A 15,490-nucleotide genomic window follows, 5' to 3' on the forward strand; every position below is an offset into this window, starting at 1 on the left:
AGGGAAAAGAGAAATGGTAATACTGGGAATTGTCCAGGCTCATACCTGAGGAACCAGCCCACTGGACAGGATGCCCCTTCTGGATTTCCTGAAGGATCTGGGGGATGGGGCAAGACCCTGTCCTGTGGATCTTTTTTCCTGGGAGGAAATTTGTCCTTCAGTGTTGGAGGTACTGTCCTAAATAAAGAGATCTTGGGAACAGAAAACTTTAGGGACAGTGGAGCGGGTAAGGACAAGGAAAATCTCCTCACCAGGAAGCTCGGAGGAGCATCCATAGGAGGCTTGTGGAGACAGCCACCCACAGAACCCCTTGACTGACAACTAGGCTGGTGGAAGCACCTGCCTCCCCCTTTCCATTGCATCTATTTCCTTGGCAGCAGACAACAGAAATGGCGTGTCCCTCATTTGAGATAGTGCTGTTCGGGCATGTTGGAGAACAGGACTTCATCACCAGGATATGACTTGGGTTGATTGAGTTGACTGAAAGTGGGAGAGAAGAAAAAGATGGATGAGATTAGATAGAGCATTCTAGAGTCTGCTGTGTGAGAGAAGCTGGCATTTACCATTATCTCAGCACTCTCCATTAAGACTTTTCTTTTATCTATCTGTAGCCCTTCATATTCTTCCTAAATTGGATTATTGACTCTAGGAAAAAAAAACTGATAAATTCATCTGACTGGATGAGTCTTTTCTCTACATCATTACAGACATTACAGACATCCACAACATTACAGAACTGCAGGACTAGAGGGGACTTAAATGGTAGTCCAACTCAACTCAGAGTTCTCCCTACTACTTGGAGACTTCCTGTAATGGGGGACTATTTCCTTAGATAGACTATAAAACTTTGGGACAGCTTCAGGAATATGGGGGTAGATATTTATCAACTAGCTCTCTGGGGAAAGAAATGTTCATAGCACACACTTTTGAGTCTAATTTTCATTATTAGCATTTCTACACCACTTTTTTTAAACCCTTCCCTTATGTCTTAGAATCAATACTATGTATTGGCAGAAAAGTGGTAAAGGCTAGCTAATGAGGATTCAATGTCTTGCCTATGGTCCCATAGCTAGAAGTGTCAAAAGCTAGGTTTAAACCCAGGACTTCTTCTCTAGGTCTAATTCTCAATCCACTGAGCCGCCACTGTTGCCATCACTTCCTTAAGTCTAACACAGTGATGGGCAAACTTTTTAAAGAGGGGGCCAAAGGAAAGGAAATGCTCAGCTGTCAGTCTGCTTCTAAGGCAACTTTTTCAAAGTTTCATTGTATTGTATCCTACTCACTGTATTCGTCAGATTAGGAATAATGTTGCCTGGACCCGATAGAACATTTCAGGGGGCAGCATCTGGCCCATGGGCGGTAGTTTACCTATCACTTGTCTAGATAATTAACTAAGCAATAAAGCAAGACTTGATTTGTAACACTTCCCAATTTCCACCATGTAAATGCTCACACTGAAAATGATCGATTTGACCTCATTTGAAGGACCTCCATCCCAACCCTGGACAGCTCCATTAGTTAGGAAGTGGTTTCTTACACTAAAACTTTCCCATCTCATCTGATATAGAAAGTGGTACCTGTTACAAAGAGATCTGAGAGAATGTAGGACTACTTGTATGTGGAATCAAATAGGACTTGAAATAAGGAGGCTATTGGCCAAGCTTGAGAATCCACTAAATATAAGGCGATTTCCATGTTGGAAATCTGAATTGTGTTAGAAGCAATTTAATCCAGTAGAATCCAATAAGCATTATTAAGTGCTGTGTAAATAAAGCTCCCTCCCCTCCAAGGTCATGGACTTCCTTCCCTTCTGACCCAGCTCATCCCATTGGCGTGCCTATCTATGCTGTGTGACTAGAAGCCAGGTAAATTCACAGGAGACACGCCTGGGTACTAAGAGAGGATAAAGGAAGGGGTGCAAGGGAGCGTGGTCTTTCTATTCCCTGGATGGTGGCACGGGAGGCTGACTGAAAGCCTTGTGGGAGGAGCAACACATGGTCAGACTTAGATTAGAAAATAGGCTTTAATCTGTATCTGCTTTCTTTATTTAAGTAACATTAATAAACTCTATGGAAACTAAGGACCTGGAGTTTGTAATTTAATTGTTTAAATTGTTTAAATTAAATTATTAAATTAAATTAAATTGTTCAAATTAAAAACAAAACAGTGCCTACTATCTGCTGGTTATTCTGCTTGGTGATGGGCACAAGAAGAGGAGGAAGTCTTTGAGTTCGAGGAGCTTATATTGGGTAAGCCATGTTACTACTTTCAGCTTCAGTTTCCCTGTCTGTAAAATGGGGAAGTTGTATTATATGGCCAGTGATGTCAAGAGGCAATGTGTTGTAGTGATAAGAGCTCAAGACTTGGAGTCAGAAGACCTGGGCTGAGTCCTCGATTTGACATATACTATCTGTATGACACTGTGTGACAAATCACTTAGATTTTCTCTCCTTGACAGAATTTCTAATTAGCTAAGTGATCATGGGCAAGTTTCTTCCCCCCATAAACTTTAGTATCCTCTTTTGAATAAGAAGGGTGGATCAGATGGCCCCTAAGATTCCTTGCAGTGCTGGTGTTTTATATGTATGTGATTGTATTCTATGAATCATCCTTCAGAGAAGTTTCCTTTGGGATTTTTCTTTTCCTTCTTCTTCTTCCCTTTCTCTCCTGCCCTGAAGACCAAAGATGATTCCTCTGAGATTTAAGTGAAGAAAAAGAACCAGAGAAAGGGAAATTCTCCAGGTTTCAACATCCCATCTCATCTTGGTTCCATGCTGTATATGGTTCATTTTTGAGGGACAGTATTCATATGCTTCCCAACCAAATCAAAAGGCTTTACCCTATGGCTGTGGGGTCATGGGGCCGAGGTTCCAGGGGTTCAGACCATGATAATTCCCTTCCCTCAAAGGAGAAGGAACCCCAGGGCTGGTTCTCCTTCCCACCCACCCACCCCCACTCCCCAATTTCAATTCCACCTCTTTATGTGGGAAAGGAAGAGTTCTGCCCAGGTAACTTAGGATCTTTGGGCTAAGTTGCTAAATGACCTAGTTTATTAGTTTGTGAAATGGATGTGAGGTTAAGTGGAGAATTGTTCTATATGAGCATGAGTGATAGATGTGGAAAATGGTGACTTTAAGATAGAAAAAATCCCCTCATTTGGAAGTCTAAAGGAAGAGAGAAGATGCTTCCAGAGATAGGAGGGAGGCAGCATAGGGAGAGTTATGGGAAAACATTCTATTTGGAGTCAGAAAACCTGGCAGTAGATCCTGGCTTTATTATTTACTATTTGAGTAATCTTGGTCAAGTCATTTCCTCCCTTGATCCTCAGTTTTCTTGTCAATGAGATAAGTCGATTGGGTCAGCTGATCTCCAAAGTAAAGTCCCTTCTAGCTCTAAAGGCACGAAGAGGCATAATGGAACATTGGATTTGGAATTAGGAAGACACAAGTTTGAATTTTGTCTCCAACATTTGATCCTAGGAATATCACAAAAGATTCAATTTCCTCAATTTCTAAAATGGGGTTAATAATGGCATCTCCTTTGCAAGGTTGTTGTGGGGATCAAATGAGATAACATATGTAAAGTGCTTTGCAAGCCTTAAAACAGTTTGTAAATGCTAGCTATTGCTGTTATTAAGTGAAGAAGGGGAGGAAGAATAAGGAAAAGAGATGTTATCATTATCTATAGTCTTGAGGACTCTCATCTGGACTGAAGGAACAATCCTTTTCTATGTGGCTCAAGTGATTTGCCCAGGGTCACACAGCTAGTAAGTGTCTGAGGTCAGATTTGAACTCAGTTCTTCTTATTCCAAGACCAGAGTTCTATCCACTGTTCCACCTGCTGGAATCTATCATTTTTGTACCTCAGGTTAAAAATTCCTCCTCCAGTACACCCCTGTAATTTTGCAAATGGAAACCCTCCTAGCTCCAAGATTCTATAATCCTGTGAAAGGAAGAGAGCCTGGGAGAAGGAAGTAAAGAAGATCAGATCTTGACCTAGGGATGATTCATTCCCAGACCCTCAGGAAGTCTGGCCCTTGTTCTGATGAGTAGACACACCTCTAGTATTCAGGAGTTCTTCCTCAACTATTTCATCCCCTTCCTTCAAGGCTCAACTGAATGTTTATTTCTTTCATCATGCCTTTCTTGAACTTCCTAACCATATGTAACCTTTTTCTCCTCTGAAACTTTACAACTCTCCTCTCTTGCATTCTGCCTCTGTAGAAGATTTAGCTCTCCTCTAGACTGAATGCCCTGGGGGTTCATGCAGCTCAGCCATCTCCAGGTCTGTCCATCATTCAGTACCAGAATCCTGCAGATAGTACATGCTTAAGAAACGTTTGTTCATTAAATAAATTCAAAAAAGAGAAATCTGAATATTTTTTAATCCCTTCCTCTCATAGTCCTCCAAAGTGATCTTTGGTTTCACAGTTTTTCTGGAGTCCTTTTGTCTGGATCTCTCTTATATTGCACTAATGTAAATGAAAATAATAATAATAATCTTATATTAGAATGAGAGATTTGTCCCCCAGTAAGATTTGGATTAGAGTAAGTTCTTTGAGGAGAAACTTAGTTTCCTCATCTGAAAAACAAGGGGGTGGGATTAAATGTCCTCCAAGCTCCAGGTTCATGATGTTGTACGACAGTATGTTATAGTATGTGGTTACCATCATTTTGATTGTGGGCCTAGTAGTATGGGTGAGGGTCCCATTCCCATGTTTTTTAAACCCTCACCTTCCATTTTAGAATCCATACTGTGTACTGGTTCTAAGGCAGAATTGCAGTAAGGGCTAGGCAATAGGGGGGTGCCCAGGGTCACACAGCTAGGAAGTATCTGATGTCAGATTTGAACCTGGGTCCTCTTGACTCCAGGTCAGGCTTTCAATCCACTGAGCCAACCTAACTGACTGCCCTCCCCGCAAAATTCACATTTTATACCTCCCACAGAATAGACGGCTACCAACAGTAAATATCTGAATATTTGTTGAGTTGAATCAAATTTGAGGGGTCCTGGAACAGAATTAGTAAGTAATATGACTGGATTTGAGAAAGGATGGGGAGTTGGACCCTCTCTGAAGGGTGAAAATCGGTGTCATATAGTAATAGGATCATCAAGTTTAGAAAATCAGTCTATAGAAGCGGTTCCCAAACTTTTTTGGCCTACCACCCCCTTTCCAGAAAAAATATTACTTAGCCCCACGGAAATTAATTTTTAAAAATTTTAATAGCAATTAATAGGAAAGATAAATGCACCTGTGGCCATCACCGCTATCCTGGATCGCTGCAGCACCCACCAGGGGGCGATAGTGCCCACTTTGGGAATCACTGGTCTATAGGATCACTGAAAAAGAATCTTCTGGGCAGGCTATGCAGTACATAAAGCACTGAGCCTGGAATCAGGAAGACCTGAGTTCAAATCCAGCCTCAGACACTTACTATCTGTGCAGCCCTGGGCATGTCTCTTAACCCTATTTGCCTGAGTTTCCTCATCTATAAAATGAGTTAGAAAAGGAAATGGCAAATTATTCCAGTATCTTTGCCAAGAAAACCCCAAATGAAGGCATATAAAGTCAGACATGACTCAACAACAACAAAAATGGACCTGAGAGGTCATTGAGTCCAAACAAACCTCTTATTTTACAGAAGAAGCACTGAGGTCTAGAAAGTAAAAATTTAGCACCAAGGGAGTGTGTATTGAGGGTGAAGGCAAATCATTCAGTGATGGGGCTACAAACTTGACATATAAGAGAGATGAGGAGCCAAATACTAAGCATAGCTTCTATTTTCATTATTTTTCCCCTCACGATAACATGAGGTGTGTGTGTGTGTGTGTGTGTGTGTGTGTGTTAGTACAAGGAATGGTAGTTCCATTTTACAGATGTGGAAATGGAGACAGAGAGAGGAAAGGGACTGGTCCAAGATCTCAGAACTGGTTTCACCAGTTGATTGCCCTTAGTACAGAAATCTGGGAGTGAGGAGTAATGAGGAAGAAAACAAGAGATATGAACTGATCCAAGCTCTCAAAAGACAGGGATGGCATCTTAGCTAGACTTTGGAGCTCTAAGCTCCATTAGCTCCAAAGACAAGATCCTTTTAGATAAATATTTGTTGGATGAATGAAGACATCCCCCAACACCCTTCACTCCTTCTGGTGTGAATTCCTAGGGATTAGCTCAGCCACAGATGATCAGACATTGAGAAAAAGAACAGAAGGAGGTGGGAGTAATTACCTTGTCTTGGGATATGGTTGAAAACTGGATTACAAGACTGGGAGAGGAAAGGCTATCCTTCAAAAATGAATGATTTTCTTAAAGTCATCTAGGGAGTCAACAAAAGAGCTGAAAGGACTCATGCCCAGGGCTGTGTCTGCTACATTCTTTCTACCTCTCATATACTTCTCTGTCCCTTTTCCAGTTCTATCCTATGATTCTTGGAATGAAGGAGCCCCAATGGGTCTCTCTCATCCATCTCTAGGTTGGGACCAGCAGACAAACTTCTGGGCTATTCTGCCCTTGATCCCCAGGAATCCAAGATAATAATAGCCTTCTAGGTCCAGAGCTTGGCATCTGTTATTTGGGGATCTTGAAGCCCCTTCTGGCCTGTCATTAATTTTATAAATCCACAAATTCTACCTAGGCATGATGGAGGAGTGGAGGGATAAATGTGTGTGTATGTGTGTTATCTGGCCATCGTTTCTGGGTTCATGTGGCGCCTGCCATGCTGGTCCCAGGGCAGGAGTCATTTCCATCTTCCATAGGAGTGATGGAAGACACAGAGGGGACCCAGCTCCTGGAGGCCCAAACTGGTATCATAATTTGGATGGCAGATCTTTATTGATACTCACTTCCTGACACTGTTGACTTAAAACCCAGAAGTAGAATAGTTTTCAGGAACCTCAGCCCTTAACAACAGATGAATTTGTGGATTTATAAAACAAGCCAAGATGAAAAAATGGAAAATTTAGGAATAGAGACCTTCTCCATTTGAAGCGATGACCATTTATTAAACAGGCAGCTAAATCCTGGTCCTTCTGCTTTTTTTCTGGGCATACATAAAAAAGAAGAAAAGAGAGCAGTTCTTGTCCTCAAGGGGCTTACAATCAATAGAGAAGACATAGACCCAAGTAAGTGATAAGAGAAGTGATGAGTGCAAAAGAGAGGTCTAGGCAAAGTGCTAAGAGATATTTGAGGAGGGAGGCATCATTTCTGGTGAGGACAAAGTGGGAAAAGGCAAAGAATCAGAGAAGGCTTCCTTGAGAAGGTGGCACCTGAGTTGATTGCAACAGATGGACCAAACCTTGTACCTTGTAATAAAGAAAATGGCAGCATGGAATTCCTGCAAAATACAGGGCCAAGCCTCACCCAGAATTCCAGGGGACCCCCCCTGGAGAACTTTGGGTGAGGGTTGACCCTGTATTTTGCAGGAATTCCATGCTGCCATTTTCTATATTACAACCTCTTCTCCCCTGGATCATCAGAAGTCAGAATCCTAGCATATTCAAACTCTAAGAAGTCTTAGTGTGTTTATTTTATTTCAAATGCTGAACTGAAAAGGATCTTAGAGAGCATTCCCTTCATTTGGCACAAATAGAAACTGAGGTCTAGAGTAGGAAATAGAATCCTATTCTTCTGACTTTCAGGGTTCTTTCCACTACTACAAGCTACTGTATTTACTATAGGCTATACATGATTGTTAATGATTTAATGTGAGAACCCCTCCCTGGGAATACAGGATTTTAGCAGAGAATTGAGTCTTAAACCAAAGAAATGAACCTCTAAAAGTGGCCCTATGACAGTGAAGGGAGGGAGAAAATTTAGGGTAGGGTGGGAGTACTTCTAAAGCATCTTAGCCTTCCCTCCATGTATTTATTTATTTCATTTTTTAAAAACCCTTACCTTCTATCTTAGAATAAATACTAAATATCAGTTCCAAGGCAGAAGAGCAATAAAAGCTAAGCAATTGAAGTTAAGTGACTTGCCTAGGGTCACACAGCTAGGAAGTTTCTGAAGCCAGATTTGAACCTAAGACCTACCTTCTCTAGGCTTGGCTCTCTATCCACTGAGCCACTCAGCTACCCTTGCCTCTCCTACATTTAAATAGTACTTCTCACAGAGAAGAATTTCACAGGAATCTTAATACATATCACTTATTTCCCCTGGAGATACCTAGGATAGATATCTCTTGACTCAAGCAAATACACCATGCAAAATCCTGGATTTCCTCACCAGCTTCCTGAAGGGACCAGGGGAAGTCCTCACTTTACTCAAAAGCAAAAATGCCCATCCCCTTAAACTAGGGCAGTCAAACACAGTCCTATTGAAATAGGATGCATTTTTTAGAAGAAAGATTGAATCAGAATGGGCCATCATGGTAGGAGCAGGGAGGACTGGCTTTGAATCTTGGCTCTACTATCATGTTGGGTGACCTTCGCCAATATGATGCACTCCCAGGGTCTCAGTTTCCTTATCTGTCAAATGAAGACACTACCTACTTGTTCAATGAACACAACACTCCATCTCTCAGTTCTTGGTATTTTCACTGGCAATCCCCTATACCTGGAAGGCTTTCTCTCTTCATTTCCACCTCTTGGCACCCCTGGCTTCCTTCAAGCACATTTTCCAGGAAGCCTTTCCCAATCCGTCTGAGTTCTAGTATATCCCTTTTTTTAGTTATTGTATTTACTTTCTTTCCCAGTTATAGCTAATTTGTACATATTTGTTTGCCTGGGGTCTCCCCTATTAGATTGTGAGCTCATTAAGAGCAGGATCTGTCTTTTGCTTCCTTTTCTAGCCTCAGCACTTAGCACAGTGCCTGGCACATAGTAGGTACCTAATAAATGTTTATTGACTGTCTGTCTGACATACTCTAGTTATAAGGAAAGCACTTCATGAACCTTCAAGAATTATAAAATGGAAGTTAGTATCATTAAAAAAATATTCCTATGCAATTTGAATCTATAGACTTTGTTTAATCTTTGCCCTCTCTCCTGGCCCTGGGGTAAATCTCAATGTAGCACAGCAACTCTTCTGGGGGTATAGAGAAGAAAAAGAATTTGGCTCAAGAACCTCATCCAATCTGGGGTTACTGAGTCTTATGAGGAAACTCCTCCTCTTCCTCCTTCAGGAAATCTTATGTGATTAAACACTTCATTTGCACCTAGATTGATCCCTTGCTCTTTATCCTCTAGCAAGGTGTATTTAATTTTTACTGGGTTAGTTAGTGATGGGGATTAAGGATAATCATAACAACATCAATAATGACTACCATTTATGTGATGCTTTGAAGCTGGCAGAGCGTTTCACATACATTATCTCATTTGATTCTCATAATCCCTGCATGATAATTCTCAACATGTATTATTATCATTCTTTTATAAATGAAGAAACAGAGGTTCAGAGAAGTGACTTGACCATAATCATATAGCTAGTGGCAGATCCAGAATTGGAATCCAAGACTTTGAACATCTTTCCAGATTCCAAAATATATTACATGACTTTGAAGATGCAGAAGGCATTGTGGTAATAATGGGGAGACTTCCAGATTTGAGGTCAGGAAGACATGAGTTCATATCCTAAATCTGGCATTTACTTTCTGTGTGTGACCCTAGGTATTTCATGTAGCCTCAGTTATCCCATATATAAAATGGGAATAATAATTGCCCTGCCTCCTTTCTCGGTTTGAAGGAGGTCATGGCTATTTAAGACTTGATAAAGTTGAAGAACTCTGTAAATGTTGAATTATTCTAGTGTTCCAAGGCAATTCAAGCATTGGCTTTAACCACTCACTCCTCAGACCAGAGAATCCCCAAGGACAGGGGCTGGAGAGAATCAAAGAATCTCTTCTTTCTTTTCTTGACTTCTAGGGTCCAGGGTTCCAAACTAAAGTAGTCCCTCCTTCAACATTTACTAACTTTCTCTCTGGCCAGGTATGGAGTTTTGCCTTGAGTCTTGAGTGTGGCCAGGAATACCAGTTAGGACTTTTTGCCCTTTGCTTCGGAATTCTCCATTATGATGTCATAGCAAGTTACACTAGCTAGATACCTGGTGGTACAGTGGTTAGACTGTAGGGCCTAGAGTGAGGAAATCCTGAGTTCAAATCAGGCACTCAGACACTTACTAGCTATATGACCTTGGGCAAGTCATTGAACCTCTGTTTGTTTGCCCCAATTTCCTCCCAGGGTTGTTGTAAGGAGAAAATGAGATAATATTTTAAAAGCTCTTTCGAAGCCTTAAAGTGTTATGTAATTGCTAGCTATCATCATTCATGAACTGGTTGGGAGGCTACCCAGGTCAGAGGAATGAGGAGAGAAAATTTCTGGACTTTTTTGTAGAGTATTAGCCCTGTGGGGCAGTCTTTCGTCTCATTAGAGCTTTTAAGCCAGGTCTTACTTCCTTCCCCACTTTCCCACCTGGGGGAGGGGGAAGGGAGAGGGAATGGGGACCAGGGAGGGGGCGGGCTGTGGGAATACTCACTTGCCCGGGTAATAAGACAGTACTTGTCTGTTGGGGAGCATTCGACGGGAGCCCGGCAGCTCTCAGGCCCGCAGCACACGTGGCATTCTAGGGAGTGAGCTGGGGGAGGAAAGGAATGATAAGGAAGGTCAAATAGGGGAGGGAGACTTGGGATTAGAGGGATCAGGGTTTCCTTACAGGATTATGAATGAAGCCACAGGTGTAGGTAAGCCTTTCACTGTGGGAGGAAGCAGTGGGAGCCCAATGCAGAATTAACTCTGTGGCCTGACCTTCAGGGGATGGGCTTAGCTGTTCTCTGTCTCTGTGTAAGAGGAGTAAAAAAAGAAATGGAAAAAGCTGGAGTGATGAGAGTTTCAGGTCATGTAGGCATAGAATCTCAGAGTCACAGAAACTTGGAATCTTAATTTCACCATGTACACACACACACATATGCATGTAAATACTTATATCTATGCACATACGTATATGTGTATACCCAGTCACATGCACACAGATGCAGGCACAGGCACAGGCACAGAAATAGAATCAGACACAGACACAGACACAAACACAGACAAAGACATAGACACAGATATTGAAACAGACCCAGATTCAGACATAGAAAGAGACTCCGATATGGAGAAGGCACAGACACAGACTCAGACCTAGAAAAAGACTCAAACATAGACATAGAAACAGACTCAGACACAGACATAGACACAGACACAGACAGACTCAGACATAGAAACAGAAATAGGCTCAGATACAGAAACAGACACAGACTCAGACATAGACACAAAAACAGATTCAGACATAGAAAGAGACTCAGACATAGACACAGAAACACTCAGACACAGACACAGATACAGACACCAACTCTGATGTAGATGCAGGTGCAGATGTAGACACAGACACAGAAATAGACTCAGACATAGACAGACACAGACATAGAAACAGACTCAGACATAGAGACATAGACAGAGACACAGGCACAGGCACAGGTACAGGCACAGACTCAAGAATGTTGCTGAAATCTGCCTCCTTGTGGCTTTTCCCTATTGCTCTTAGTTCTTTCTGGAGGTCACACAGAGCAAGGCTGCTTATTCCCTTTGATAAGCCTCAAATATTTGGGGATCATAATTATGCTCCATCTCTCTATTCAATTTTGTATTCCTTACATAAAGTCACAAAATATTTGAGCTGGAAAAGATCTTAAAGGTTATCTTTAGTCTAACATCTTCATTTTATGGATGAGGAAACTGAGGTCTAGAAAGGGGAAGAGACTTGACCAAAGCCATAGAGTTAGCCTGAGGCAAAGCCAGACCTCAACCCTCTTTTCTAACCCCAGAACTAATGGTCCTTTCATTACCTGCAAACTGAGGTCCCCAAAAAGAAAAACTTACCTAGAGTGCTGAGCTAAAAATAATAATAATCACATTAACTCACTTTTTTCCAGTGCTCTGAAGTTTGCAGTTTTTCTTATCACAGTCCTGTGAAGTTGGGAAGGGAAACATCACTAGCCACATTTTACAGATGAGAAAATTAAGGTTCATGGTGGCAGTGGACTTGTCTGGCACCATTTTTAGCTAGTAAGTGGCAATTCAGGACTTGAATCCAGGCCTTTTGCCTCCACATTCAGTCCTTTCCCCACATTATCACTAGTGCCTCAGAGGGAATGTCAGGGTGATGGTGACAATATGCCATATCTCCCTTCATCTTGGGGAGAAAGTAGCATTCCATTCCTCAAAAGGACTCACATCTTTTTAGTTGCTAATTATTCATTAAAAAAAATAACAACAACACTGAGCACAGACCATGTGCCAGGCTCTGGGCTTGGCCCAGAGAGATGAACAGAGATGAATAAGAAATAGTCTCTATCTTCAATAAGTTTACATTCTCAAACAAATTCCAACACGAACACAGGTCATTATGGTACTAGATAGGATTTAATAGGGCCATATGATGTGTGACCCCAGGCAAGTCACTTAACCTCAACTACCCAGCCCTTGCCACTCTTCTATCTTAGAATTAATTTCTGTCTAAGACAGAAGGTAAGGTTTTTAAAAAGTGCCATTTGAGAAGGAAAGAATGGTATAGACATCTTCAAGAAGGGGATGGGAGGAATTTCTGCATGAGTAAATCAAGGAAGAATTCATGAGAAGTGGCATCTGAGGTGAGCAATCAACTGAGATGAGTGGAATACTACTTTCCTTAAAGGGGTTGTAAAATGAGACAGAACCTCATGGTGGGGCGGGTGTGAAAATCCCAAGCAACTGGAGACCTCTCAGTCTCTCAGTGGTGTCCCAGAACATTCTCTGTGGTCTCTCCTGCAGGCTCCCACCCCAGGAGAGTGCCTCCCCGAGCCAGAATTAATGCCCCAGCCCCAAACAACAATAATTTATCCCCTATTTCATTAGGAAAATACATCTTAACTGAACATGAGGAGCTAAGTCACCATTAGAGGGTGAAAGACCAATACTCTGAAAATGACTGAGAGCAGTGTGGTACCTTTGAAGGTAAGTAAATTAGGAGCCATCACACAGGGCTTCCAGTCCCAAGCTCCAAAAGGGACTCACCTTGGGCATGGGCAGTTAGGTAGCAAAGTGGATAGAGCTCCAGGTCTGAAGTCAGAGGACCTGGGTTCAAATCTGACTTACTTCTTGGGCAAGTCACTTAATTCTTACTGCCTAGCCCTTGCCACTCTTCTGTCTTAGAAGTGATATTAAGACAAAAGATAAGGGTTTAAAATATCTATATAAATATATATACACATATATATAAATAGATATGTTTGTGTGTGTGCATGTATATGTATACATATATGCATATATACATTGATATATAAATATATATTTTTTAAATATAAATATATAATACATAAACATATATATAAAATTGTCACTAACTTCTACAAGGGGCTACTGTAAGGCCAAATAAGCTTTTAGACATTAAACCCCTTTTCAGCTCTACATCTGCAGAAATTCAATTCAAGACTTGTTTACTGAATGCTTGCTGTATACAATCCAGTTCAACAGACATTTATTGAGAGTCCTAATTAGGTGCTAGATCCTATGTGGGGCAATAGGGAATAACAACTCATATTTATTTAGCATTTTAAAGATTGCAAAATACTTTGCTGGCAACAACCATGAGACAGAAAGTTGAGTTCCCATTTTACAGGTGGGGAAATGAAGGCTCAGAGAAGGGGAATGTTTTGACAAGATAATAAGTTTCAGAGCTGACATATAAATTCAGGCCACCCAAACTAGGGGGCGTAATTACTATTTTTTTAAATTTACTTAATTTAATTTTAAAAATTTAAATTGTGATTTATTTTTTAAATTTTTTTTCTATGGTTACATGATTCTTTTTGCCTCCGTCACCTCTTCCATCCCTCCTCCCAGAGTTGACAAGTAATTCCACTGGGTTTTACATATATTATCATTCAAAACTTATTTCCATATTATTGATTTTTGTAATAAAGTTGATTGCAATTTTTTGCATGATACCTCTCCCAGGACCACTTGCTTTTTAAAAAGGTAACAATTAAGCCAAAGGACTCAGTCTTTAAAGGTGGGATTTTAGGGAAGTTGTCTTTGAGTCAAGTTAGCCTCTTATAGAACCCTTCCAGTTATACCAGTAGACAATCCTGGGCAGAGACAACGTGCTATATAGTTGACGAGAGCCTTGAAATTGTACAAAGAAGCCTGCTTGTGTCATTCACGACCGGCATATTCTTAAACATCACAATCCCTATTTGGGCTTTACTTGCCTCATCTTGAGTGAGAGTATCTCTAAGTTCCTGGGATCCTATGATCTGAATTCAAATTCTGTCCCTGTTACTTACTAGCTTGAGCACGTCACTTCCTCACCTTTGAGATTCCCTTTTCCCGTCTGTAAGATGTGTATAAAAATACCCAAACTCCTTACTTAAAAACCTCTATTATAGATGCTTCCTAACTGTGTGGCCCTGGGCACTTAACCCTGTTTGCCTAGCCCTTGCCCTTCTGTCTTAGAATTGTCACTAAGATAGAAAGGAGGAGCTTTAAAAATTATTAAGGGGAAATGCTATAGAGATATAGGCTATTTTAAAGGCTTTTAAAAGGGGCAAAAAATAATTATTTTTTTTTAAATTTCAGCATAAGCCACATAGAATGACTCAAAATGAATACAAATCCACTCTGTCTCTGATCCCCAAATACAAGGAGACTTTAAGTACAGGTCCCAGAAATATAAATGGGTTTCCCAAATAAATCATGCCCAATTCTATTAGCCATTTTCTCCATCCCCAGAACTTCCCTGTGGTCTTGTCCCATCCTTCCCCCCATCCTCACCACCAGAGAAGGCATAAATAGGTGGGGAGTCAGCCTTACCAAAATTTACACACAAAGTCCCCAGCAGAAACAAGGCAGGCAGAAACAGCTTCATTGTGGGGGGAGTCTTCGAAGGGGCTGGAAACTGGAGGAGGGCACCTGGCAGGTGCCTTTATATGGCCTTTCCCCAGCAGAGCTTGAGGGCTTCCTGGCCCTGCTAATTGAGCTAGCCAATTAGCCTGGGAAAAATAGCAGCTTGAGTCACAAGCTGGAGCCTGCCTCCCCCTCACTGGGGGGCCCTCTCTTTTCATCCTCCATGAGGTGGGTTCGCAGCTCTCTCGAGGGTCCTAAGGATCATAGGACTTAGAGCTGGATCGGATCCCAGAGACTATCTAATCCAAGTTTCCTCTTTCGACAGATGTGAAAATCGGTCCAAAAAGGGGAAGTTACCCAGTTAGTAGGCTGCAGAGCTGAGGTTCAAAGCTAGGTCCTCAGAACCAGTGAGGTGATTCAGTAGATTGAGGACCAAGCTTAGAAATGGAGGATCCTGGGTTCAAATCAACTTCCTAGCTGTATGACCCTGGACAAGTCACTTAATTCCCATTGCCTAGCCCTTAGCACTCTTCTTTCTTGGAACCAATTGAGAATATTGATTCTAAGATGGAAGGTCAGAGTTAAACAAACAAACAAACAAAGTGGCTAGATGGCTTAATGGATAAAGAGCCAG

The 15,490-nt window shown here is 41.5% G+C and overlaps 1 protein-coding gene across 1 annotated transcript; it reads right to left on the minus strand.

Annotated features, from left to right (window-relative positions):
• Positions 1-247: 247 nt before the first annotated feature.
• Positions 248-14,878, minus strand: LOC123231981 (ly-6/neurotoxin-like protein 1). The gene is made up of 3 exons (XM_044658308.1): positions 14,824-14,878; positions 10,472-10,570; positions 248-480 (listed from the first exon to the last, which is right to left on the minus strand). Exons 1-3 carry the CDS (start codon positions 14,876-14,878, stop codon positions 248-250), a joined length of 387 nt encoding a protein of 128 aa, XP_044514243.1.
• Between the last annotated feature and the right edge of the window lie 612 nt (positions 14,879-15,490).

Source organism: Gracilinanus agilis, chromosome 1 (genome assembly GCF_016433145.1).
Source record: "Gracilinanus agilis isolate LMUSP501 chromosome 1, AgileGrace, whole genome shotgun sequence".
NCBI classification, from domain to species: domain Eukaryota; kingdom Metazoa; phylum Chordata; class Mammalia; order Didelphimorphia; family Didelphidae; genus Gracilinanus; species Gracilinanus agilis.

What these genes read in the sequence shown, in the direction of transcription:
- LOC123231981 (XM_044658308.1), bottom strand. Translation starts at nt 14,878, where the DNA reads ATGAAGCTGTTTCTGCCTGCCTTGTTTCTGCTGGGGACTTTGTGTGTA. An exon ending in GACTTTGTGTGTAAATTTTG is followed by an intron (nt 10,571 to 14,823) that starts GTAAGGCTGACT and finishes TTCCTCCCCCAG; the next exon opens with CTCACTCCCTAGAATGCCAC. An exon ending in CTGTCTTATTACCCGGGCAA is followed by an intron (nt 481 to 10,471) that starts GTGAGTATTCCC and finishes TCCCACTTTCAG; the next exon opens with TCAACTCAATCAACCCAAGT.